The sequence below is a fragment of the Gavia stellata genome, chromosome 7 (genome assembly GCF_030936135.1).
Source record: "Gavia stellata isolate bGavSte3 chromosome 7, bGavSte3.hap2, whole genome shotgun sequence".
NCBI classification, from domain to species: domain Eukaryota; kingdom Metazoa; phylum Chordata; class Aves; order Gaviiformes; family Gaviidae; genus Gavia; species Gavia stellata.
In genome coordinates, this window is record NC_082600.1 from 9,206,809 (window position 1) to 9,234,201 (window position 27,393).

General features: G+C 42.7%; 1 protein-coding gene across 1 annotated transcript in view; it reads left to right on the plus strand.

Annotated features, from left to right (window-relative positions):
- SYNE2 (spectrin repeat containing nuclear envelope protein 2) overlaps window positions 1-27,393 on the plus strand; it is a 177,613-nt gene that overhangs the window by 87,132 nt on the left and 63,088 nt on the right. Inside the window, exons 64-81 of the mRNA XM_059819247.1 lie at window positions 1,937-2,131; window positions 2,715-2,789; window positions 4,160-4,279; window positions 5,083-5,190; window positions 11,620-11,853; window positions 13,717-13,884; window positions 14,921-15,046; window positions 15,998-16,110; window positions 16,770-16,911; window positions 17,859-17,990; window positions 18,548-18,700; window positions 18,959-19,168; window positions 20,306-20,407; window positions 21,516-21,635; window positions 21,805-22,005; window positions 23,780-23,953; window positions 24,551-24,682; window positions 26,720-26,916. Of these exons, the coding sequence (XP_059675230.1) occupies window positions 1,937-2,131; window positions 2,715-2,789; window positions 4,160-4,279; window positions 5,083-5,190; window positions 11,620-11,853; window positions 13,717-13,884; window positions 14,921-15,046; window positions 15,998-16,110; window positions 16,770-16,911; window positions 17,859-17,990; window positions 18,548-18,700; window positions 18,959-19,168; window positions 20,306-20,407; window positions 21,516-21,635; window positions 21,805-22,005; window positions 23,780-23,953; window positions 24,551-24,682; window positions 26,720-26,916 (2,702 nt within the window). The remainder of the gene's footprint in view (window positions 1-1,936; window positions 2,132-2,714; window positions 2,790-4,159; window positions 4,280-5,082; window positions 5,191-11,619; window positions 11,854-13,716; window positions 13,885-14,920; window positions 15,047-15,997; window positions 16,111-16,769; window positions 16,912-17,858; window positions 17,991-18,547; window positions 18,701-18,958; window positions 19,169-20,305; window positions 20,408-21,515; window positions 21,636-21,804; window positions 22,006-23,779; window positions 23,954-24,550; window positions 24,683-26,719; window positions 26,917-27,393) is intronic.

The window sequence follows — 27,393 nt, forward strand, 5'->3', positions numbered from 1 at the left end:
TTAGCCTCCTTTTCTCGTCCTCACTGGCACACTGTGTTTTCATCAACTGATAAACATGTGTTGCTTTTCTCCCTGCAGTTGGCTGCTTTCTGTAATGGCTGAATTGAGTATTTAATGCAAAAATTAGATGTGTTTTAAGGACAGCACTGCAGAAGTCAGGAAATGACTAATTAAGTGTAATAACTATTTATAAAGTGCCTCTGAAATGCTCAGCTTTTTGCAGTCAGTCACAATAAAGTTAATACACATACATTGTACTTGCCTAATAACTATAATCACTCGGTAGGCTCCTAAGTACATAGCTTCTCTGCTTTCAGGTTGTTGGCTGTTGGAGGCTTGATGCTAGTACTAAGCATGACTCATTTCCTGATTCTTACTTGTTTTTGTCTTTGAATGTAGGACTTTCTGTTTAATAGCTCTTGTTTTAGAAGAAAACCTGTTTCACAGTTGTAGCATTTCATGAGTAGAAGCGGACACTGGAATTGTCCATCTTATTGAAGGGCTTCAGATGAAGAAGCGACGTTAATAAAGATTTGGTTTCCGAGGAGGCTTTTGGCTAGTTAGATTTGCAAAACAGGAGCTAGTAAATGTATGCTGTAAAGTCTCCTCCTGCAATGAAACAAATAGAGATATTATTCTTAGTGGACATTTATAAAAATATGTCAAATTATTATGGATGGCTGTTTCTTCATTCCAGTGACTTTTTCTTGCCTCTACCTTTGGAAGATTTTACCTTGTGTTTTTGACTGTACAAGAGGAAAAAACATCGTTGTCTGAGCAGAGTTCCCATGCCCTTTGAAAATTTGCTGGGGCTCCTGCCTCCACCTTCCCTGTCATGCAGCCACGCTAGCGTTATTAGCAGAGGAAGCTGTAGTCCAGACAGAACCAGCAGTCTTACTGCTTTCATCTCTCACAGATTACTACTTGCATAACATTATTCACACCATGATAGAGCATGGTGGGGAATCAATGCTGTTCTTATTTCAAGCCTAGGGTCAAAGCTTGCTCTGATGGACTGAGCCCAGTGTGCAATGGGATATTTACCCACGTTTCGGTTTTCTGAGCAAGCAACAGTGCTTCAAAGAGCTTTAGCACTATCAGTAATGAAGGGAGTAGGGCATTTTATTCCTTGCCCTGTCTTACTCTGTTATTTGTTGTGCTTTCTTTGCTCACCTGGAGACTGGGTGGTAAGGAAAAGCCCTAGCATAAAGCTCTAAGGGCAGAACACCGGCTAGAGCAATAGTCATGGCCAGGGAGGAGACCAAGACAGATTTATTTCCCCCTTTGTTAGTGCAGTTACTTGAATTATTGTTTAATCCCTGCAGAACATTAAATATTTTCCTTGTACTTTGTTGGGGATCATTGCTCCCAATATCCTATTCAAAGACATGGGATAGTTTTGGCCCTAGCCATGTCACTAAAACCCACTGAACGGTTTGCTTACTTCTTTTAGGTCAGCTTCAGCAAAGACGACTCAGCCCTGAGCTACTCTTATTGCTGTCTTTGGCCTCATCAAGGCTATTGCAAGTGTTTTGTGTCAGGTTTCCAGAGAAGGTAGTTGGAAGTAACATCACCTGCTCTGACACGCAGAGTAATGTAACCCAGCTGCATTCCCTCTGTCCTGAAGGAAACTCGTATTCCCATGGCTATGCAGGACCTAGTTAAAATTAGTTATCCAGCCTTTCACATTTCCTTCCAGACTACCAACTTCTGCATTACAGGCGGCAAGTGCTGTCCTGAGCTGAATCTGTTCCTGCTGTTTTGCATGTATCTGGACATCTCCTGCGGTGACAATGGGAAACTGTCCCAATGCCCTGAAAAAGGAAAAAGGGAAAATAGCCCCAGTCCCAGTAAAATGCATCACTGGTGTCATCTGTTACATTACTGTTTGGTTAAGTAAGAAAAATGGATGCTTACAGATATTGTTGCTTCTTAGGGAGAAATGGAAGCTGTAAAAGAAGAAATCATAAAGCTGTGCCAAAGAAAGGAAGATATCCTTACCGGGATGAAGAATTCAATGTCTGAGCTTCACCAGCGCTTACAGCAAGAAGTGCCTGAATCAGGAGATGAACCCACAGCCTCTGTACTAGCACAAAGTGACTTGACTGGGACTGATGTTTCTGGTCAGCAGGTAAGCGGAGCACCAGGTTGTATCACTTACCTGAGAGCCAAAGAGGGAAGGTAAATAACCCTTCTTCCTCCAGGAGGAGTGACACGTGAGAGAGGAACACCCCTGCAACTGTGAATCAATACTGCTTCTCCTCCCCTTATTGCTTCCAAATGGTCCCAGAAGGACTGAGTATGATGCATGCGTAGGAGAAGGCAGGAGAGAGGTGTGCCTCTGGTTATTTTTTAGCATGAGTAGATCCAACATGAAGTTTGTGTCAAGCAATCAGCAGCAAAATGCTCAATGTGTAGTTTTGTTGGTAATCACTTGTTCTGGGATTTTTGGTAAGTTGTTTTCATGGAGCAAAATGAAATTTGTCCCAATTACAGCTGTGATGTTGAAACGTTACAGAACAGAAAAAAGTCCCAATTTTCGGAGGTGCTTAGTACCTGCAGTTTTCAATTACTTTGAGGTAGGGTGGCAGATGTTCAATGCTTCTCAAAAAGTCGACCCAAGTGGTAACTTTTGGTTTACAGGTAGAAGAGAAGAGGCTTTTACTGTTCTTGTCATGAATAATTGGGCTGTCTCTTTGTGTGTATTTTTGTAGTTGAAAAAAAGAGGAATGATGTCTCTTCTACCTTCCTTAGATGAAGAATCAGAAGACTGTTCTTTCCACAGCAAGGTGAGTTCAGTATGTATCTTACATATACAGCTGTATGTGTAAGGGACAAGATTTTGGTACAGGACAAATTATGAAAAATATGTAAATCCGAAATACTACAGAACAAATTGAAATATCTGTTATCACTCCAGGATACTAAGAAATTGCACTTGAGCCAGACTACTAATATTACAATACCAATATTATGCAGCACCTCATTCTGTGATATGTGAACCTGCTTTTGGTGGGATTGCTTATACAGTAATACCCCCTTTGTGGAAGTGTTAGTGGGAAAACATGGGCCTAAATACCAGCGTTTATATGTGGGGGTGGTGTTCAGACAGAATTAGACAGCCTCTGAAGTGCTAAAACTTAAAAGAAACAACCAAAATTATTTGTATGTTTGAGCTTAAGAAAAAAAAGGGCATGATCAGACTATTGGGAACGAAATTAAGAGAGATTTCTGGGAGAATGGGAGAAACTGGGAGACACTGCTCAACAGGTTGTTCTCGATCTGGGGAGTCTGAATGCCCAGATGAACTGCAGAGGAGCAAAGCTGGGAGTAAAGTTTCATGATAAAGTTAATAGCTTTTGGAAAAAGAAAAAAAATCCATGAAAATTTTTGCACACTTTCCTGCACCCTAGGGACTAAATGAGATGTATTTGAATGAAATCAGGAGTGTACAGAAGTGCTGGTGAGCTTGTAGCCTAGCTACCCGCTCGCACAGCAGCTCACAGACTTCCTAGGCTGGTAGTGACCAGCTACTGTCATCTGCGTCTCCTGGGAGGGACTGTGGCCTCGACCAATTTTGAAGAATCTCCATTTCTCTGAAGTTCTCGCTATGGATATTAACTAGCCTTCTGATACGTCCTTGCGACAAGAATCAAAAGGAAACGTGCCAAAGAGGTGATAGAGTATTGGAAGGGTTGCTTTAGGCTAGGCAAGGATGAAACTTCCAACAGTGTGAAGAAGTCCCAACAGCTTGGATAGAGGTGGTGTCTTCCTACTCTGATCCAAGCACTTGAGTTTCAAGGTTTCTGATTCTGCACCTTCATTGGTGCAGTTTTCTTTACATACGGGACTTTTTAGGGGACAGAACAGGAGAAAGATTGTTTCTGGTTGATTTTTTATTTTTTTAAACAGTGTGAAAAAAATGAGGACACACTGAGGTCTCTAGAGAAAACTATCAGTGTCATCCAGCTGCCATTCATCTTGCAGCAGAGCTATAGAGCAAGGGAAGAGGTGGGATTTGGGAAACACAATACAGATAGATAAACAAGGCAGAAATAGAGCAAAGTGTTACTAAAGGTTTGCAGTAATTTACATTGCCTGAAGGAATCTCTGAGCTTCCTGTTCACAAGCTAATGCTGAGCTGTTACTGCTTTCAAAGGGAAGTACAGCCACAGAGAAAGAGGCAAGCTTTTGGCCTTCAGAAAGAGATGATGAAAGGCACAAGGAAGACAGTGCAACCTCCTGGTCTTCTGGTACCTTGTCGGATGGCATCGTTCAGGTAATGTTTATCTCCAGGGGGATGGGAACTCATCTTTGTGGAGAAGATCTGCACAAGTCCTAGGTATTGCTGAAGTCTGCAAAGCAAGAGAACTGTAGAAATGCAGGACATGATGGCTTCATTCAGATCCTCCATCTTCCATATCACATTAAATCTCGCCATTTAAAATCTCTTTTCCTGTTGCACATATTGGTTGGACTCAATGACCTAAGGGTCTTTTCCAACCTAAATGATTCCATGATTCTATATTAATTTCTTCTAGCCTGACAAAAACCCCAAAGATAGAAATGCACATTTGGTAGCAGCAATTTGTTTCACAATTCCTGGAAAGGCTGTAAAATGTGCATTTTGTTGGGGGATGATTTGTGAAAGATGTTCTCATTGTACATGAGAAGATCAGCATCTAAGACACTCAGTTGGCTACAATTTTGGTGGCGTTCTGTTCTGTTCTTCATGGTGTCTCGATAATGTTGTGATAGCTGCAATTGTTTGTTTCTGTATATTGATGTTACAGGCATAAGAGAACTCTCTTGGGCCAGGACCACTATAGGTTGAGTGGCTGCTGCCCTTTGAGGCTTCTTTAGCACAACAAGGCAATAATCATAGAATCATTTTAGGTTGGAAAAGACCTTTAAGATCACTGAGTCCAACCATAAACCTAACACTGCCAAGTCCACCACTAAACCATGTCCATGTGTGCCACATCTACTCTACTACACATCTACTCTACTACACATCTACTCTACTACACATCTACACTACTAATGATACAAATACTTCCACTGTTGCCTCTTTCTCTACAGGATGCTGATGAGATAATGGAATCACACAGTAAACATGGTGAGGAAACATCTATGCAAACTTTGCAGAGCACTGAAGGCCCTGGCACAGGTGAAGGCAGTCAGGCTGTGGTGAGTTTGAAGGCCTGAAGTAGGCTGAACAAGGTGACCTTCTGAGCTTGTTGTATAACCTACCTAGTGGGCAGAGGCCCAGTTTCGTTATGGTTATACTACGGGACTTTGTTGCAGTATTTATGATATGGTAGGATACCTACAACCGTTTGTGGGCCTATTCATATTGCTGCTTTGGGTCATAATAAATACATTTTGATTTGCTCGTTGAAAATGAAATTTACTAGGGAACGAAATGGAGTATTTTCAGGAATTAAAATGCTGGCATTCATTCAGGCATGAATGGAGGGGTTCAAGAGATGTACACATACATCAACTATGGGATTTTTAAGCGGCAGTTAAAGGAGAAATTAGGGAGATTGACCCTCCTATATGTTCCTGCTTTGTGGAAGGTATGCAGAGGCTAAGGGAGGAGTGTGCAGCAGCCTATAGGTTATATACAAAAGAGGGTATGGAGACGGACATGAGTGCTCCAAGAAGGCCCGGAGCAGCAGACTGGTAGCAGAGCAGCCTCAGCTCTTCCTGGGTTTAGAGCGTGGAAGAAGACAGAATCCGTCATTGCCTGGGGCAGGAGCAGGCTCCCAGATCACTTCATCTCCCATTCCCCCTGACTCCTTCCATCATGCTTAACCTTTAATTTAAGGTTAAAAAAACATGGCAAACTATTAAAACCCAGCCGGCAGCCCAATATATTCTGTATTGGTATTAAAGAAATAGCCTTGTGTGAGTGTATTATATATGATGTAATTATACGTGTGATCTGTCTGTGTTTGTTCTCTCTGCTATGCTGTGATGCTGTTGGTCTCTGCATGTGCAGGACGTGTCTAAACTCCCTTTGCAACCGCAGGAGATGGAGTCACTGCAGTACCCAAGCACAGCGAGCAGCTCAGCTGAGCTCTCACTACTTGTCTGTGTTAGGCTGGGCTGAACCCCTGGCTGCACTGAGTAAATCTCCATTGAGGATAATGGGAATTTAGACACCTGTATGCAAGAGACTTAACCTCCAGCTGAACGTTTTGGGGTTCCAGGAGCCTTACAACAGAACATACAACCTCCTGGCACCTCTCTGTGTCACCATTATGTTTGTCAGGGTCTTGCCTTCAGGGGCACCCACAGCCTGTCGGACCAGCGATGCAAAAGTTCAATGGAGCGGTTTCTTGAGCCAGACACGGCGGCTTTGTGGTCTGTGGAGAGAGTGCTGTCAGGCTGTGAGCCAACGTCCTCCTCCGCTCAAGTAGACAGGTTTTTTAGAGAAGGCCTCCTTTCTCAGACCATAGCAGACATCTTTCTTGCTTGCAACATCTTTTCCACTTCAGTGTGTTGCTACACTGTGACATTTCCATAGGCTACACAGCTCCCTGTAGCAAGTGATTTTTTTAATTTTTTTTTTTTGTTAAATTATTTATTTACAAGATCAATTACTATTTGGATACAGGAAGACATTTATTTTTATAAATGGTAAATCTATTTGTTTTCCCTAGAGATGTGTGTATGTGTAGAGATTTATGAAGTTGATTATATTTATGTTCTCCATTTAGAGCTTAACTGCATGCTAAAATCAAATAATTCCTACTATCTTAGTGATTGCTAAATGATACCATTTCCTCCTTCTGGCATGTTGTCCCTCCCATGCAAACATACCTGCTTCCAAATTCAGTTGTAGCAGCCTAAAACACAATTTAAGATTCAGACGAAAATTTGAATTACTGGATGAGGAAGAAAAGACAGGTTATAGCTGTAAGTGACTCCCTTCTGAGGGGAACAGAGGGTCCAATATACCAGACATACCCTCCTCTTAGGGAAGTCTGCTGCCTCCCTGGGGCCTGGGTTAAGGACACCAATAGGAAACTTCCTAGGCTGGTACAGCCCTGGGACTATTACCCATTATTGCTCTTCCATGTGGGTGGCGATGAAGCCACAACACATAGTCAAAAGAGAGTTCAGGGCCTTGGGACAGTTGGTAAGGGGAATCTGGAGCACAGGTAATTTTTCTGGCTATGTTGCAGGCAGCAACATTGGAAGAAACAGATGGACCCAGTCTATAAACACATGGCTCTGTGGCTAGTGTCACCACCACAATTTTGGGTTTGTCAATAATGGGATGGTCTACACGGCACCAGGTCTGCTGGCGTCAGATGGGATTCACCTTTCTCAAAGGGGGAAGAGGGTCTTTGCTCACGAGCTAATGGGGGTCATTGACAGAGCTTTAAACTAGACTTGAAGGCAGAGGAGGATAATATCAGGCTTGCCCATGACAAGCTGTAGGATGACACGCCAAAGTTAGAGGGACAGGATGCTAGCGAGGGCCCTCAGCCTGTTGCTGTGAGACGTGCTGGGTACACTGGAGCACAGTTGAAGTCTTACGTAGGTGAGCTGGGGCTCCTGAGTTCATAGGAGCCAACAGGGAAACACCAGTGAAATACCTCAAAGAAATTGAGGGGTGTTCCTCTAAGAAGGTGACACAGCCAACAGCCCAGCTGGAGTGCCTCTACACCAATGCATGCAGCATGGGCATCAAACAGGAGGACCTGGAAGCCACTGTGCTTCTAGAAAGCTATGACCTAGATGCCATTACTGAAACTTGGTGGGATGGATCCCATGACTGGAGTGCGGCTATTGATGGCTACAGGCTGTTCAGAAGGGACAGGTGAGGAAGGAGGGGTAGAGGGGTGCCCTCTACGGCAATAAATGGGTAGATTGTGAAGAGCTGTCTCTGAAGAATAGCCACAAGCAGGTTGAAAGCTTATGGGTAAGAATTAGAGACCGAGGCAACAAAGGGAACCTTGTGGTTGGTGATTGCTACAGGCCACCCAATCAAGGGGAACCTATTGATGAAGCTTTCTTACTCCAGCTACAGGAGGCACTGCACTCGCAGGCTCTGATCCTGCTGGGGGACTTCAACCACCTCGACATCTGCTGGAAAGGTAGCATGGCGAGCTGTAGGCAATCCAGGAAATTCCTGGAATGCATTGAGAATAACTTCTTAAGCCAGGTAATAGACAGCCCTACCAGAGGGGATGCAATACTGGACCTGATGGTCACCAACGCAAGTGAGCTAATTGGTGACGTCAAGATTGGAGGCAGCCTGGGCTGCAGTGATCACGCACTGGTGGATTTCGCAGTCCTGAGGGATATGGGTCAGGCGAAGAGCAAAGTCAGGACCCTGAATTTTAGGAAAGCAAACTTCCAGCTGTTCAAGGAGTTAGTCAGTAGGAACCCCTGGGAAACTGCCCTCAGGGGCAGGGGAGCAGAACAGAACTGGCAGATCTTTGAGGATGCTTTCTAGAGAACACAAGATCTCTCAGTCCCCAGGTGTAAGAAATCAGGAGAGGATGGCAAGAGACCAGTATGGCTGAGCCGAGACCTGCTGGTCAACCTAAAGGACAAGAAGGAAATGCACAGGCAGTGGAAGCAGGGACAGGTATCCTGGGAAGAGCATAGGGACACTGCCCGATTGTGTAGGGTTGGGGTCAGGAAGGCCAAGGCAGGGCTGGAGCTGAACTTGGCAAGGGATGCAAAGAATAATAAGAAGGGCTTCTATAGGTGTGTCGGCCAGAAAAGGAAGGTCAAAGAAAGTGTAGCCCCCCGATGAACACAACTGGCAAACTGGTAACAACGGACAAGGAGAAGGCTAAGGTACTCAACAACTTTTTTGTCTCAGTCTTCACCGGCACCTCTTTTCCCACACCTCTCCAGTGGATGGACCACAAGATAGGGACTGGGGGAGCAAAGTCCCACCCACTGTAAGAGAAGATCAGGTTCATGACCACCCGAGGAACCTGAACATATATAAGTCTATGGGACCTGATGGGATGCATCCCAGAATCTTGAGGGAATTGGCTGATGTAGTTGCCAAGCCACTACCCGTGATATTTGAAAAGTCATGGCGGTCAGGTGAAGTCCATGGAGCTGGAAAAAGGGAAAGATTGCACCCATTTTTAAAAAGGGTATAAAGGAGAACCCTGGGAACTACCAACCTGTCAGCCTCACCTCTGTGCCTGGGAAAATCATGGAACAGATCCTCCTAGAAGCTACGCTAAGGCATGTGGAGGACAGGGAGGTGATTTGAGACAGCCAGCATGGCTTCATGAAGGGCAAGTCTTGCCTCACATAGTGGCCTTCTATGATGCAGTGACTACATCAGTGGATGGATATGGATTTGATGGATGGACTGTTCAGTGGATGAGGAATTGGTTGGATGGTTGCATCCAGAGGGTAAGTGGTCAATGACTCAATGTCCAGATGGAGATCAGTGACGAGTTATGTCCCTCAGGGGTCTGTATTGGGACAGTTCTGTTTAATATCTTCATCAATGATACAGACAGTGGGATCAAGTGCACCCTCAGCAAGTTTGCAGATGACACCAAGCTGAGTGGTGCAGTTGACATGCCTGAGGGACAGGATGCCATCCAGAGGGACCTGGACAAGCTCGAGAAGTGGGCCTATGTGAACCTCATGAGGTTCAACAAGGCCAAGTGCAAGGTCCTGCACCTGGGTCAGGGCAACCCCTGGTGTCAGTACAGACTGGAGGATGAAGGGATCGAGAGCAGCCCTGCCAAGAAGGACTTGGGGGTACTGGTGGATGAAAAGCTGGACATGAGCCGGCAATGTGTGCTCGCAGCCCAGAAAGCCAACTGTGTCCTGGGCTGCATCAAAAGAAGTGTGGCCAGCAGGTCGAGGGAGGGGATTCTGCCCCTCTACTCTGCTCTGGTGAGAGCCCTCCTGGAGTACTGCATCCAGCTCTGGAGTCCTCAGCACAGGAAAGACACGGACCTGTTGAAGCGGGTCCAGAGGAGGGCCATGAAAATGATCAGAGGGATGGAACACCTCTCCTATGAGGACAGGCTGAGAGAGTTGGGGCTGTTCAGCCTGGAAAAGAGAAGACTCTGGGGAGACCTTATTGCAGCCTTTCAGTACTTAAAGGGGGCTTATAAGAAAGATGGGGACAGACTTTTTAGTAGGGCCTGTTGTGGTAGGACAAGGGGTAATGGTTTTAAACTAAAAGAGGGTAGATTTAGACTAGATATAAGGAAAACGTTTTTTTACAATGAGGGTGGTGAAACACTGGAACAGGTTGCCCAGAGCAGTGGTAGATGCCCCATTCCTGGAAACATTCAAGGTCAGGCTGGACGGGGCTCTGAGCAACCTGATCCAGTTGAAGATGTCCCTGCTCACTGCGTATTCTATGATTCTGTGATTCTACTGTTTGTCAATTGAGCCATGGTAACTGTCAGTTGAGCCATAGTAACCATCCATTCCAACCATCCAACCATCCAACCATCCAACCAACCAGTGCCTCCATGGTCTCCGTCTTGGCACACAAACACGTGACATGCACATGAACACCTGCGCAGACAATACCACTTTATTTTATTCAACTAATTTGACTATATATCTGAGTTTCTATTTCTGTAGAGGAAGGGGATAAAGTTTACTGCAGTAACAGCGTCTAGCTGGGGAGGGGCAGAGCATGCCCTAAGTGTAAACTAAATGCTTATGTACCCATACATGTCTGATGAAAGGGTATCATGTACATTATTATACCTGTGTCATGTTTTGTTATTTAAATGAATGAACTAAACCAAACATGCTTAGAACTAGAGCTGGAAATTTCAGGTAGAAAGTGAAGTTGGTGGATACTTTTTTATTTCTTCAGTCACATATACCTCAACAGACATATTTAGACTGTTCTGGAATCTGTATACTCAGATTTACTTTCTGTGTTTAATGGCACTTTCCCATACTATCTCAGAGGCAAACAAGAACAGTAATATTTAAAGTGAGACATTGATAGCTGAAACAATCCATTTTTGCTCTCTGATTTTCTGCCAAATCTCATTTTAACGCAGAGCTTGTGCACTACCACTGACCATCTCAGTTGCCTGAGTGTTCGCCCTCGGGCCATGGGAGTGTACAAGTAGTTTTGCTCTTGTGGTGTTGTGCTTGATTTACTTAGTAAGTACCAGTATTTGCATGTGTGGAGGTATATACATACCGAATAAAATGTATTTGACTGTTGGAACCGAACATGCAAGTAACTTAAAAGCATTGCCCAACAGCTTGCTTTGCAGCTTTAAACTGCATTGCTTTTACGTCTAACTCCCACAGAAAAACATCTCTCCTCAGGGGAGAACTGGTTAATGGTGAGTCATCCCACTTCCTCTGCGCTCCTGTGTACCTGTGCAAATGCAAATCGCTCCCTGGAAACCTGTTACACCAGATCTGCGATAGCCTGGCTGCTGAGTTTCCCTTTCTTTTTCTCTTTTCCTTCTTTTTTTTTTTTTTTTTTTTAAAATCTAGGAACACGGTGGCAGAGTGGTTTTTGAGCTCTGTGAGTGTGAAAGTTAAACATTTCCCACTGGTAAGGGGAGGGGAAAGAAAGAAAAAACCAGATAGATAACTGCATTTCTTTCATGTGCTTTGCTTCAGAGCCACATGCCGCCTCCTGTCCCCGACGCCACCCAGGGCTCTCGAGGGAAAGCCCGCGGCTCGGAGGGAGCAGTGGATGGTGGTAGGCCTGAGCCAGAAACGATCCTCCAAGTGTGCCAGGCCCAGGTTGCCGAGCTGGAACAATGGCTAGACAAAACTAAAGTGTCCCTGAGGTCAGACCCCCAGACCCCCAAAATGCAGCAGATGGTGGAACTGCAGCTTGCTGATTACCAGGTAAGACGGAGCGGTCAGGTTGCTGCTGCCATCCAAAGAAGGTGCCCTTCCCCGAGTTGGGTGTCTGCAGAAAAGCTATGGGTACTGCTTCTCCTCTCACAGCTTAATCAGCTTCATTACACTGAGCAGAAAACAGGTAAACGCTTGGCTTCAGTTTCAGGTGCAGCTTTCCAAGGGCTTAGTTAAAATACTTATTTTTAGAGTTGCGATCTTTATGTTTCCGGGGGATTTAGGTAGAACTCTTGAGTATTTTTAAAGCTTTGTTTTTCTTAAGATTATTTTCAGAAACATGGCTCAGTATAGTTTGAATCCTCTATTAAAAGGCAATTTTTCATTGGTCTTAATCACGATAAATCAGCTAGAAGAAAAGGAATATTTTTTTTCTTTTGACATTTTCACTTTCTATTTTTGTCAGAGTGATTTAAGAGACTGGTATAAGATAGCTTCCAAGCTGGTAAATTCTTCTTTCGCACTTTCTGCAAAAAGCTGCCAGCATAGGTAGAAAGATAGGGGCATTTTCCCCGCCCTCTGTGAGCAGTGGGAAGAGAGCAGTGAGCAGTGCAACCTACTGCCGTACTTCTAGGGCAGCCTCTTGCCCTGGATGGCAGCGGATGGAAAGGAGGGGGTGGTACCTGTTGGAGAAAACGGGTGGAGGAAAACAGGACTGATATGAGGGGCTGGGGTGGGTGGGTGTCCTGGCATGCAGCTTTTTTCTCTAGCGTGCAGATTAAAAGAAAACGTGCGGGCTTGCCACTTCTGAAGTTCCCTGCAGTGCCAGCCTGGTGTACCAGTTTGCTTCAAGCACTGAGTCTATCTAAAGCAACAAACTTCACTCACCGTAAAGGAGCCAATACCAAAATGTCCCCATTTTAAATTACTAGGAGACATTTCCAGCTGTTTTGTTGTTGTTGGGTGGGTTTTTTTAATAGGAACTGAGTCAATGCCAAGGGTTGCCTCTGGGTTTAGACTGTGATTCAGCTTGGGTGCTGAACTCTGGGGTAATTAGGATCCTGAATGCACCTAAGTAGCTGGCTGCGTCTGGATCCCATTCAGGGTTGGTGTCAGCATAGGCTTCAACAGGGCAGTCCCAACCAGTAAAATAAGCAGGCTTCAGGCAGCTGTAAGCGCTGCTGAATTCCTGTCAGCTTTTAACAGTTTGGCTCAATGTTAAGATGTGAACTTGGGGGAGGGCGGCGGTTCTAACCTAGTCAAGACCTACACAGAAAAATATACATAGCACAAAGCAGAAGCAGTCTCTAGACATAGATGTATAACGTGAAGCAGTTCATTTATTGCAGTTGATTACTTTGCAGTTGAGCCATGGTACCTGTCTCCACGCTCACCTTAAAAACATGAGTTTCAAGTAATGCAGAGATGCACTTTGATTCACAGCAGCTTGAATCAAAAACCAGATCCCAACAGTTTACAGTGGCCTGGCTGACACATGATAATGTTGCTATGTTTTGGTAATTTAGCATCATTCCTCCCAAAGGGTGATGTGGTCAGTCTATGCACTGCCTCCTTCTCCCCAATGGGGGAGTTGTCTTCTTGGTTGCATCCAAACGGAGTCTTATAATTTCTGCTCTTCTCTTTTATTACTCCATATCTGAGTTAATATAACTTCCTGCAGAGGCTGTTACTGGAAAGAGTTTTAAGACTAACTCTGTATAAAATTTTTTTAATTGTTCAGAATAAAAAGAGGCTATATTGGAGAAAATCTAGGGAGGTTGCAGCTATTGCTCTTTTTACCTGTAGGTTTCTACTCTTTTCGGACAGGGGATGTGTGAGCATTGACTTCAGAATGTTATCAGGAAAGGAGTGTTGTACTTCTAAGAATGAATAATTGACTGCTGTCCCTTCTAGGTGGTGTTATCAGAGATTGAACAAAAGGTCCTTACTTTACTGGAATATTGTGGAGATAGTGCAGACTACCAACAAGAGATAGAGGCTCTTTCGCTGAAGCTGAAAGAAGTGAAGTGCAATTTGGAAAAAGTCCAGATGATGCTTCAAGACAAATACAATGAAGAGCAGGTAAAGCATATGAATGCTATGCAGAGCAAGAGTGAAAGAGACATGGTGCTTTAATGTGCTGTAGTTGCAGAAGAACAGTTAGATCTCACCATGTGAAGCAAGGAGAAAAGTCAATCAGAAATGTCAGACTTGCTATTATTCTACTTTACAGTGCTGTATAATTATTTGTAGTTTGCAGCATGTAGTTGTTTTTTTAATGAGTCTCTGAACCACATCTTTTCTGCTTTAAGTGCTCAGTGATAGAGGTCAAGATTTTGCGAGGAGTACAGAAAAAGGATAAAAAGGTTTTTTGTTTTGGTTTGTTTGTTTAAATGCCTTTAAAATGCCATGATGTTTGTCTGTGACAGTATCACAGCAGAGAGGCCTTTAAGCAGTAACTTTCTCTTTGAAGAATGCATAAATGGCAAGGGCAGTGACTCTGCCAGCTCTCCTGTGCCACAGCTGCACGCTCTTTGCTGAGTTTCCCAATGGGTGAGACAGTAACTCCCAGCTTCAGAGCTAATTCCCACTCTGTTGTGCAAGGGGCCAGAGAAGACCACCTGATGTGTTTGTGTAAAAGCAGCCACAGTCTCTCCAGTGCTGGAGGAGCACAGTCTAAAAGGGAGCTTGCATGGCCCAGGAGACACTTAGCACTGGTAAAGGCTCCTGTTGAAATGTCTCTGTGAGCACAGACAGATAGAAAATCCAGGTGCGTAAGCAAATTTATAAGCATAAATTGCACATCCCTATAATTTGGTCAAACAATAAGAATGGAGGGTTTATATCAATCTGCTAAGAGGAAAAGCAAAACAAACCCTGTAACTGTCAGGGAGAGAAACGCGAGGACTTTAGCAGCAGGTTAGAATCGATCAAACTTTCAGTAAATGGAACTGGACAGAAATCTTTGCAAGAGTTGCAACTGTGTTTCATGCACTGCTGATTCTATGTATGACAAGTCCAAGACAGCTCTGCTTTTGCTATTTCCCCAAACTGCACCTGCGGGTTCTGCCCTCTTGTCAAGTCTGGAAGCCTTCCCACAATGGGTCTCTCTTTATAGATTGACAACACGGAGAGGGTCGACCCAGAGCCCCTTGAGACCCTACACTCAAACGGCTCCAGCACACCCCAGCTTGCCCTTGCTGAACAGCCGCTCCTCTGGCACAACGATTACCAGCACCCACAGGTAATTCTACCGTCCAGGAGCCAGGCTACTCCACATCCCCTGTGGGTGTGGGGGGCAGCTGCATTTATTGCCTGCTGCAATTTTCACTGTGGGATCAAGTCTGTCAAGGGTAGATTTCAGCCAGCCCTCTCCTCCAGGATTAGGGGAGCTTGTCAGGATGGAGAAAGGCCTCACCCCTAAAATCCCATGTACAAAAGGTTTAGTAATACTACAAAGCTGGATGGTACCCTCACACTTGCCTTGTATCGTAATAATTCAGATGGCATCACCCATCCCTCCAATCTCCTGTCTTTGGAGCATTAATGTATTATGAAATCTGAATCTATATATTGACGTTGCTTTTGAAGATGAATTTGAAGCTAAAGCTTTGTGAACGTTTTCCCACGGGCTAACTCACAATACCTTTAAGGTTGTTGTTAACACAATAAAAAAATCCTGTGATGTTCTGTGCTCTGTAAACTACTTCTGTTTTGCTAACTGAAAATTAGCTTTTGCCCTTTTCATACTATTAGAAAAGAGTTAGAGAAAGTGATACAGCCTGAGCTGCTAAATTTGCTCGCTTTTCTCTCAACACTCTCTTTTTAACTAATGGAACTCAACCTTGTATTTGAGAAAATTCCCATATTCCCTTGCCTTTTTCTCTATATAAGGATGGCAGTTGATGGCCTTTAAATTTCCATATGTGCATAATTTGTTTCTGATTGATGGTTTTTGCTTTTAAAACTTTAGCTCAGGCAGAAATACATTCCATAAAAATACACGTTTTCAGAAAACTCTTTGTTGGGTAACCTAATGTTTACACATAAACTACATTTTATTCTGATAGGTGTATTCTTATTTTCTTTGCTAAATGAATTCACATAAAATGTGATTGGAAAAGCGCAGTCATAATTTCAGATTAATACAGTGCACATAACTGATCGTACTGTTCATGCTATTGTCTGTACACAGGATCTGACAGTAAAAGCAGCTGAGCAGAAAAGCCTCATTGACTTCATTGAGTCGTGCGTGGAAAAAATGCAGCCACAGTTTGAAGACAGCGTGACTCAGAAATTAGAATCAAGGTACAAAATAGGAAAATCAGTTACCAGATTCAGTGATGTAAAACTGCCTTAAACTGCTGAAACTTTGCAGTGGCACCATTGGTTCTGTGCACGGCATGTGCCGTTAGAAGAAAAACGGCAGAAGCTGGGAGATTTCTGCCACCAACAGTCTAGAGAAATGGAGTCTCATTTATGCGACAGCCTCCTTGATACTGGGCTGACTCTAGTGTTTAGAGTCAGTCTTGATACCAGGCAGGACTGACACCCGCCATAAACTAAAGCAGGCCTATCCAGAGGCAAGTTGGGTATCTCTGTTAACATCCATTGCTGTACAAATGCACAGAGATAGCCAGCCAGGTTTAAAGGCAGCATCTTTGAATAGGGGGCATTGGGATCCTGTACCTTCCAGCACGGAACCAAGACTTGCTACAGGACTATGCTCCCCATATTGTCATTTCGGAGATGGAGGCTGCCAGCAGGCCCCTAGGGTATTTCATGGGAAGGGAAAAGCCCAAAGAAATGTGTCAGAGCTTGGATTAAAGATCATCCATGCACTTGGTTTCACTCTGGTTTTGGGGCAGGAGCAATAGAAGCTAATCTCATACAGGAAGTCTTACAAATCTAGTTTTTGCTTATTCTGCTTCAGAATTTGCCATTGTAACAATGTTTTTTCAATACAGCAATGGAGAATCTGATCCAAAGAGCAAGCAGACTGATCCCACCTTAGCTCCAAAGGACCAAACGGGTAATAAATGGCAATATTTACAACAAGAGCTGTCATCGAAGATGAAATCTCCTCTCTGCCAGCTTGTGGAACCTCAGGTCCGTTTAAGTTCAGTAAAACACTCTTTTTTTGCAGGCAGTTGGTTGTGGTAAAGATAGCAATTAGTGCATCTTCCTGCATCATCGTATCATGTCTCTTCATCAGATAACTGAAATCTGTGCAAGCGTTCTCCAGAGAAAATTGTTACTGCATACTGTTTTCATGATTGTCTTTTAATTTTACTTTGAGGTAAATAATGTCTCTGAAGTAGTGACTGCTATGCATAGCGTGGGAGCACATAGGTGTATCCTTGTAGTTAACATTCAGACCAGATGTTATCTGCTTAATTCTTTCAAGAGAACTAAGAGAGTTAGCCAGCAAGCTCCCAGCTGATTTTCCTGGTTGTGCATTAAGTCTCAGTTCTTGCAAGTGAGAACGTTTTGGTCAAAGCACATCTCTGGCTTAAATTTTGTTCTGCCATTCACCATTGTGTTCTCTCTTTCTCCTGTATCAAAAGCGGAGTTTGGGCTGCAACAAGAGCACACTATGTATTTATTCTGAACAGACTGCAGAATTTTACTTCTTGGACTATAATTTATGTTATTAACAGTTTTGTTCACATTGAATTAGAATGACGGGATTCCCTGTAGACTGAAATTACTGCATTACATGGAAGAATATCAGTCATGTAAGAGGATGAATGTCAGCTGTTTTTCAGGCAAGACTTACGCTGCAGCAAGCAGCAGGGCTGCCTTAACACAAAGTACAACTTGTAGCCCTTAAAGCTGGGAATCAGAGGCTCCTTTTTCATCAATCTCCCATGAGGGTAGAGCCTACCCAACTCATTTTTGTCAGTAAAAAGGGAACCCTGCTAACCAGGTGCTTTATATTAATGCCTTGAAACTTTCATTTTAATGCTTTTTGAGAGAGTATTATCTAGTTGCCCATAGCCCTGTCTTTATTTGAGTTGTTCACCTAATTGCAACATTCTTTTTCCAAATGTTAGATTACAACAAAGATGAACACGCTGCCCCGAGGCACATTCGCTAGTGCAGGAACCCCAACTGTGGAAGAACTGAAAACTTACACTGTCCAGCTGGGAGACCTAAGCCAAGAAGCAAATGTGGTGCATGCGCAGGTAAAAATGGCATGTCCTAGCATTGCAAAAAATACCAGGGATTCTAGACACAAGAGACTGTTTGGGCACTGGGAAACATAGCCAATCATCGTATTATTGCAGATGGCGTTCACTGTAGTGTAGCTTTTCATCAGGTATGGACTATAATGTAGAAATCAGTTTAGGATTTTGAGAGGTTTCAGCTATGGTGCTTCTGCTACCTGAATCCAAAGATTTGCTAGTGGGTAGAACTCCTCAAACTGCATAAAGCAAGGAGCCTGTGAATGATTTCAGTAAATCTGCAGTATTGGAGCTGACAAGACAAATTGTGTTGTGCCCATTCCTGAGATTAGAGACCTGTAAGACCACAGCCACTCCCAATACAAAAAGGGCCATTGTCCTAGCTTTGGCCTTGACAAATTACATGCATATAACTGTCTCATCCAAGTCTGTCCCTCAGTATTTCATTAATTCCATTTTATTATTAGCTGATTGAACCTCTAACCTTATACGAGTGAATAAATCTTATCTGTGCCTTGAGTGAAAGTACTGAAAACTTCTGACTTGCCTTTACCCAGGATAACGTGGCAGAGGAAGTCTCTTCCAATTTGGACAGAAAATTGTTTGAGCTGCTTCTGGCAATCAGCCGATGTTTGAATAACATGGAGGAGATGTTGAACACCTCAGTCCTCTCCACTGAAGAGGCAGCCGTGCAGCAGGCTCTTTATGAGGTAACTGTCCTAAAGCATCCAGGGAAGGAGAAATCCCAGTGGATTTCTGTTACGGCAGAATACATATGGCCTGGTATTTCCTCTCTGTTTTGCTGGTATTATTCAGGAATAACAGCACCAAACTACTTGATGTTGCACAGCGTTGGGTCTGTGGCTTTTAGCAACAATTATCAACTTGAGTCCTGCTGCCTTTTTACAGGCAAGAGTCCTTGGACAGAGACCATTTTCACTCATGTTGTCTTTCTTTCAACCCTTTAGACTCTTTCTGTCGAGCTGCAAAAACTTCACGCTGATCTGAGTGATAAAAAGGATGACCTTCTAAAGTCTATTAGCTGCGCTGGTGGGAGCACAGATGTGTTCTGCGAGTGCTTTAACAACTTGCAGGCACGGCTGGAACAAACTCAAGCTGCCACTGCTTCGAGGAGCAACTCAATGAAAGCTGGGCTGGATCATAATAGCAATTATCAGGTACTCCACTGCCAAATGCACATCTTGTTTCACAGCATCTGTTAGACTTGTCAGTGTTAATGCATTTGGGTTACAGATGAGCAATCTATAATGGGCTTTCTTTTTTTTTTTTTTGGTACTAAACAAACTTGTCTTGGCCTCTCAAGAAGCAAATTAATTTTGCTATTTACAGTGCTGTTTGCAGTGCTGACTACCTTAGAGGCCTTGATCACAGTAGAAAATTTGCATGCAGAAAGGATGGAAGTAACCTGGGATCCCATGCATGCTGAGCTACAGGTTAAAGCAAGTTTCTGTGTGTAGGGATTAGGCCAAGGAGGGTTTCATATCTTCTTTCTGCTGCTGTGTGGACTCAGGAGAGGCAGGCTTCTTCCCTTTTGGTTCCATGTCTGGCACTGGGCTACTTTTAGCTGTGTACTGGAGGTTGACTTGACCCTTTGTATTTACTGTTCCTTTAGATTTTGTGCCCCAGTAGCAGAAGCCATAGTTTTGCAAATTTGCAGGTTTTTTTGTTCTTTTTTGGAAAAGCAGATAGTGAGAAACTTTTCTATAGATTCTCGTGATGGGCTAAATCTACTAGCTATTGCTGGAAAATATTCAGATCAGGTATTTAGGCTGAAGTAAGGAGAGAAAAGCCTGGTCTTTGAAATACAGTTCCTAATGTCCAGCAAAACTCCAGTGTGCTCATCATCTGCAAGTCACTATAGCTCTTTACTGCTGAATAGTAAAACAGTTCCTTTGAAGAACACTGGGATGTTGTCTCCCAACAGTAGCAGGACTAGTCTTACGTTGTTTACTTATGCAGAATCCATGGAGCTCCATCAGTCGCCAGTAATGGGCTCATTTTCTCATTTTCAGAAGAGACAAATTTGTTTCTCTGTAAGTTTCACAGATTTTTATGGTCACAGAGGATCATTGTGACAGAGTAATCTGCTTTCTTACACTACACAGACTACAGAATTTCCCTCTCTGAATTACTGCTTTAAGCCCATAATGCACATGGGTTTTTTTGGTTTTTTTTAAAGAGGAAAAAAGTGCTTTTGCTTTAAGAGGTAACCATTTTGTTTGCTGTGCAATTTTGTCTGGTCATTACTATATTCCTGACATGTGATACAGCTCTGATGTTTGTTTCTTTTGCAGAATGAAACCAGGCTGCTCTATGATCAGTTAACTGAGAAAAAAGCTACTCTGCAACAATGCTTGAATGCAATGCGTGGACATAATGTTTCTGAACAGCTTCAGGTAATTCCATTAGAAGGAAAGGAGAGGAAAAACTCACAGCATTAGCTATTATTTCCATTTTTATGCAATCTATTAAGTTTCATATTTTCTAAAGTTTGAGTCTCACTTAGGTTTTAAGAATGGGGAAAGGAGACAGTTCCATATTATCCATGCCATTTTTTTTTTTTTTTTTTTCCTTTTACTACACCCCAGTCCATAGTCAGACCTAATTCCAGTCCTTTTAGTAGTTGGAGTGGAGGAACCAGTTTCCCCACAACCTCTCAGAGCAAATACATCCCACGCTACGGCAGGGAACAAAAAGAGCTACACAAAGTACAGCACTTCACACGTTACGCCTTTTTATATGCAAAACTAGCTTTTCTTTGTGGGAATAGGACATCAGGATTTATATCTACTCGTTCAGCATTTATGAGCACTTTATCGTATGTGATTTGACTAGTTAAGCTATTTTCTTCAACCTTCATAGGGATTAGCAGAGAATTAAAAATTAATAGACTGCATATCCTCCCCAGAATGGTCATCGGCCATCTATCTACTTGTTGGTGAAACAAAGAGGGTGTCCCAAAACTTTTTTGTTATAGGCTCATAACCTTCTTTACAGGCATAACTTTTTGCCAGGTTGAAAGCTATGTTCAGAACTGCTGCATCCCCTAGCAGGGACTGCTGCCTTAGATGTATTCTGTCAAGTAACCACTCTTGGAAAAGGAATGCCAGAGGTACATAACATCCCTTCCTTCAGAGAGAACCTGTCTCAATCCTTCCCTGACTGAGTCTTTCTAATTCATAAGAAAAAATGGTATTTTCTGAGTCCATGATTCTTTTTAATGGCTGCTCTTGAATTAGTAAGCTGAAATGCGTGTTGAATGTTGGACTGAGACAACAGACCTGAATTCCCTTCCTGGCTCTGCTCTGTGAACCCAGTAAGCTGTGTCCTGAACAGTCTTGCCTATTTAGCCTGTAGGCTTGTTGGATCTCAGTGTCCCATTGTGGACTTGCAAAGTGGTAGCACAGCAGAGATCCAGATCCTGGATCCACTGCACTACTGGTGGTAATGGAAAGTTTAATGGAACAGAACTCTTCCTAATAGCTTATTTTGTCCTTAATTCAGAAAACTGACGCCTGTGCTTTGGAGCTGCAAAACTTTGAAAACCAAGTAGCAAAATTGAGAGGCCATGGAGAAAGATTTCAGTTACCTATCACCTTAATCCAAGAAGCTTATAAATTAGAGGTAAGAGCACAGTACAGTTTCCACTTACTCAGGAAGGTTTGATTCTTCTAAGCAACATATTTTTAGCATCAAAAGGCTATTGGTTATTTTGCATTCTGCAATTGTGTGTGCTGGTTTGTAGGATTAATTTCTGTCCTTCGTGAATCCCTGAACTGTGTTTACATTGTAGGATGTTTTGGATGACATGTGGGCGATTCTAAAAGCAAAGTATGTGGAGTTGAATTCGCCTTCCATCAGTGAGAGCCAGTATGACGACTTACTTCATGGATTTGCAGAGCTAGTAGCTATTGGACGAGAGAAGATTGCACAAGATCCAAAGCAGCTAACGAAAAGCAGAGCAGCTCTACAGTCTCACCTGGAAAATCACAAGGTATAAGATGCTTATCACAGCACTGTTCAGATCAGCATAGCTGGAGCACTATTTTCTGTGACTGGTTTCTCTCCAGTGTCACGGAGAAGAATAACTCATAGCATAGAGCAGGGACTGGAATACATGCAGAAAACAAAGCAAAGGTTTTCAGTAGACCAAAATAGGACCCACTAAAATATGAAAGAGAGGTAGTTATTACAACTGCAGTGTTGATGATAAACTAAGATCACGATTTCAGTTTTGCCAGTCTAATTCTGCTTTGGCGTACCTCAGAACATAGTGATGTGTGAGGGAAACACATGTCCTTCTAATTTCTGGTGATAAATCAGTAGTGAGGTCCCTGAAATTGCTGGTTAGCAATTGGGAGTTGAGCCTTTGCTTTCAGCATTCTGTGCTGTCATGATCTGATGAAGGAAACTTGCCCATAACAGCTCCTTTTCTGAAGGGGGGATAGTTTAGATCCTCTCCTTGTCAGCCCAGTGTCTCCTGTACCCAGCTGTTACATTCTAGATGGGAGGTGGCTGAGAATGCACCTGCATCCTCACTGTCCTGCCACTTGGCAAGAAGCCCTGGCCAATGCTAGTCACTTGAATATGTTTTGATTTAACTGCTCCACATAGCTCAAACTCCCTTAAAAATTGCTTCAGGATGCCAAGCACTGCAAAACCACTAGTCCAGAGTAAAAGCAATGGTGTTTGTCACTCACAAATTGCCCTTAACAAAGCAAAATGTTAGGAATTTATTTACAAAGGAAAACAAATAATGTATCTGCAGCCCAAATATACATACATTGATTTACAAAAGCAAAAGAAAACTGCAAAAGCCATTTTCCCTGCCCTGGTTATCAAGAGTTATCAGGATGCTCACACAGCCTATGCCTGGGGTATGGTCCTTAAGTACAAGGAATTCTTGTACTAGTTCTTAGTTAAGAAGATCTTGATTGAACAGTGTGATCTTAAACCCTCAAAGCTTTTTTGTGGGGGAAAGTGTTCTGTTGAGATTCAGACGTTTCCCAAGAGCTCAGTTGAGTCATAACTAAATCAAACTGTTACGTTATCATTAGCCCAAAGGATTATTGTGCCCTGTATGCCTACTTGGGCCTTAGAACTGCTAATACCGTTGGTGCTTGGAGTTGCCTCCCATCCAGGTGAAACAAACTGGATAATGGAGGTCTGGTCATAACTACCTCACGCTAAACTATGAATTTATTTATACTTAAACTCTTCCTTCTATCATCTTCCTACAACATATTAGTATTCATATGAACGGAAGGTATAAATGCAGATCTTTTTCTTTAGAAATGAAAAAGTGAAAATAGTGTATGCAACTCATCTGCACCACAGGAGGTTTAGACTGGACATTAGGAAGTATTTCTTTACTGAGAGGGTGGTCAAACACTGGAAGAGGCTTCCTAGAGAGGTGGTCGATGCCCCACGCCTGTCAGTGTTTAAGAATCATTTGGACAGTGCCCTTAATAACATGCTTTAACTTCTGGTCAGCCCTGAAGTGGTCAGGCAGTTGGATTTGATGATGGTTGTAGCTCCCTTCCAGTTGAACTATTCTGTCTGTTCTATCACCTGTTCTTGACTAACTGTAAAATGATCAGTAACTGCCCATCTTGGGGTGATGCAGAATTTGGGTAGAAGGCTCCTGACTCCAGCTATGAGAGACCCTGAAACTGGCTGCTCTTCTCAGTGAGTCTTCTCTGTCTTCATACTTCTGCTGTCTGTGTGTGATCTCTCTTAAAGAGCAAGCTTTAACTTGTTTTTTTCAGGACTTTTTCCACAACCTCATGACCCACATGGCTGTCATGCATACATTTTCCAAGAAAGTGACTCCATCTATCCTACAAAAGAGAGAGGAATTCTGGAGAGAGCTGGTGAATGAAGTCAAGCTGCTGGAGCAGAAGGCCTGCCAGTATGGTATACACTTACAGACCCTGTTAAAGGTAATGAGTCAAAAGAAATCCAGAGTAAAAGCTGGAGGGAAGGAGGAAAATAATTTAATCTAGGGGAACCCTTTCTGCACCAGTGATTCTTTGGCTAGTAGTTGTCCTTTCCTATCTCCATTGGACAGCAACAATCTATTACTTGTTCTGTGTGTGTCAGTAAACTGGCTTTTTCCTTGAAAAGCTCTGAAAGTGGACATTTCAACCCATTACTTTGACGTGGGTGGGACTTTATGACTTCTTGCAGTAATTTTTGAGTGCCTGGACTGAAAGGAGAGCCCTTTAAGGCTCAAAAGTACTGGCACCACTTTAAAATAAAACCTAAAAATTGATCTTAAAACACCCCTAGAGAATAAAAAATTAAGTATACCATTTTGACATAAGAAATCTTGAAGATATTCAAGAATGAATTAATTAATTCATCTGTGGTGAAATCATGTCTCAGTTTAATATTTCCACATTATTCACCTATTTTCATGTTCTGTTTCATTAAAGCAAGAGATGCTCATGCTAGAATAAGCACTAAGGCCTCAGTCTGGTGTAGCAAAAATGCAGAGGTAGATGTATGCTATGTTAATGATGCAACGTATCTCTTAGGAATGGATGGAATTTGACGATGAATGCCTAGCTTTCAATAAGGAGTTAGAGGCACTTACCTCTATGTTGCCTTCTGTGAATTTGGTTGAGGAAACAGAAGAAAGATTAATGGAAAGGATTGCACTTCTACAGGTATTTATGTGTCTGTATCTCTGACTGCTTTTCTTTGTGGATCTGTAGAGCTGGCAATAAGATTAGTTAGAACATAAGGAGAAGCCAGCTTGCAGGGCACTATTTTCTTTGTGTCCTTGTCTGTGTGTGAAGGCATGCTGAAAACTTCCATGTTACATTTAAAAGTAGCAGAGGATCGGGCTGCTAATTTCAGCCAGGGGCTACAAGTTCATCTAAGTGGGAGTGATGACTATAGCTACTTTAGAACATGGTCTTCAAATGCAAATATTTGGGAGAAGATGTTGTGCAGGCTACATGGATCCCAAGGACAGAAGGGAGCCTTGGGGTGAACACAGAGCCACTTCTCTGTAATTCAGGAATGATTTTCATGCCATTATGTAAAATCCGTGGAAGAAGAGGATCAGCCCAGTGCCTTCAAATATCTGAACCCCTGGTTGCAATAGAAGGTTTACCTTCTGTTGCAACGAAGTAGAAGGTAAACCTTCTACAGGTTTACCAGCTCCTTCTAAAATACTGAGAATTCAAAATGAGATGGCCTGATTTCTATCTGACCAAAAAGAATAAAATTCCTTTTGTATAGAATGGCAAATAGGCTCTTGGTTTGTTCCCAGCTTCATCTCTGTTGGCAGAGGTACACCTTTATTTAGAACATCAAGTCCACTTAGAAACAGTTTATCTATGTTTTAAACACATACAAATATAAGGATATAAAAGCAGCCTTTTTGGTTATTTTATAAAATTAAGAAGAAATAGTGTTCAATAAACTTAGTGATGTATCCTCGGAGAGCGTTCTGCATTCCTCACCGGTTTGACCTTTCTCAGTCTTCAGAGGACCCACTCTATTAGAAATTTTGAATTAATGAGTCTTTGGGTCTATATTGAATCCGGTTTGATATTTAGATTCATAGACTATAAAGGCAAAAAGGACTACTGTGATTTAATCTAGTTGACTGCATGAAAGAGATCATTGGACATTCCCAGAAAATTCTGAGCTACAGTAAAGCTTCTGAAATAAATCAACAGTGTATATTTACAATCACAGTGGCCCTCTGGTGCTTTTGATGCCTGTCGCACTGAGACAGGAGACATGCAATATTTGCATAGCCATTGATTGTGAAGTTGCCTGGTTTCCTTTGTTTTTTTAAGTTCTTAAGTAGCTCTTTCCTCTTAAGTCTTTATTTGTCTTTAAAGACATCAGAAACAAAGTAGTAAGGCTTTAGAAGACACTTTTGGGGTGACTCCCAGCACTGGAGCTTTACAGTTTCAAGGGCAGAGCAGAATAAAACTCTCTGGGGCTTAATTCCTCTGAGAGAAATATCCCTGTTAATAATAAATATTGTACAAGCCCCTTCCACCTGGAGAGAAGTGAGATACTTGCACATCACAAAATTGTTCCATTCTGCCTTCTCCCTGGGACTGATCTATTTCCTGTGGTTTTTTGGTTTTTTCCCTTTTGTCATTTTGAACTTCCGGTGAAGGTAAAATGATGCCTTGTTTTTATTCCTCTGTCTAAGCAAACCAGACCACCCCTATGTCTTTTACTTAATGTCTTCACTGTTGACTCTTCATTCCTCCCTGCCACCATTATTCAGTAATTATCCCAACAGCTTCCTTCAAAACGCTGGTAACATTTTTTATATAGGAGAGAGCCAGAAGGCCCTCTAAGGACAGGAGGGCAATAGCTTTCTGCTGGGGATAGTCATATGTTTGGACAATGCAGCCAGATCTGATAGAGGGTGTTTGTCCATAGCCTAAGTTTTACATGTGTCAAAAAAAGACCATCAAATCATAACACAGTCATTCTGGTAATGCATGAAATTATGTTGAGATCTGTCTTGATCTATCCAGAGGAAACAAAAAAAATAATCTATGTCCCTTTTGCATGTAATAAAGTACAGATTCCTTCCATTTGGAAAATAAAATATATGACAGAGGAAATGTGAGATTAAGATGTTAGGATAAATGGTATGTGTTTTGCTAGCTGTGTTTTCAGTTTTTAAAATATGACTGGTTTGCAAACTTCCCATTTTCTGATAGCAAATCAAAAGCAGTGTTGATGAAAAGCATGCCAGGCTGTACCAGATGGTGAAAGAAGGGAAGAAACTGCTGACTGCTGTGAGCTGTCCAGAAATACAAGGCCAGATTAGGAAGATGGAAGAGCAGTGGTTGTCCTTAACCAAAAAAGTTGGCCATGAACTACACCGACTTCAAACATTACTCAAACTCTTGGTCAGGTGGGTATAACTCAGAAAGCAATTAGAGGTATCATTTAGAAATTAGTTTCTGACCTTCTGTAGATGTATTTTCTGAAATATGACAGTGAATTAATAAATAACATAGCTCCTTTAACTTAAAAGTAAGAAAAAGAAAAAAAAAAGCAGTGGTGATCAGAAAAGTAGCCCTTTATTACACAGCTGATCTTCTCTCACTGTGTAGACAAGTTCTTCACTTCTGCTTACTTTTATAGGAACAATGTTTTGATTGCTGCCATTGCAAAGTCAGTGCATCTAGGTGAGAGTTAGCTGCATCGTGCTGCAGTTTGTACATTGGAAGTGTTAACAGAAGCTCTGATCATGCTGCCCTAAGCATTCTGGCCTGCTACGAATGCAAACTAGCCTTGATTCCCATGCAAAGGCATAATGCGCCTGTCTGTGCATGTACACTATCCACCTTACGAACATTCCAGACCTGGCTGACATGCTGCCTCAACT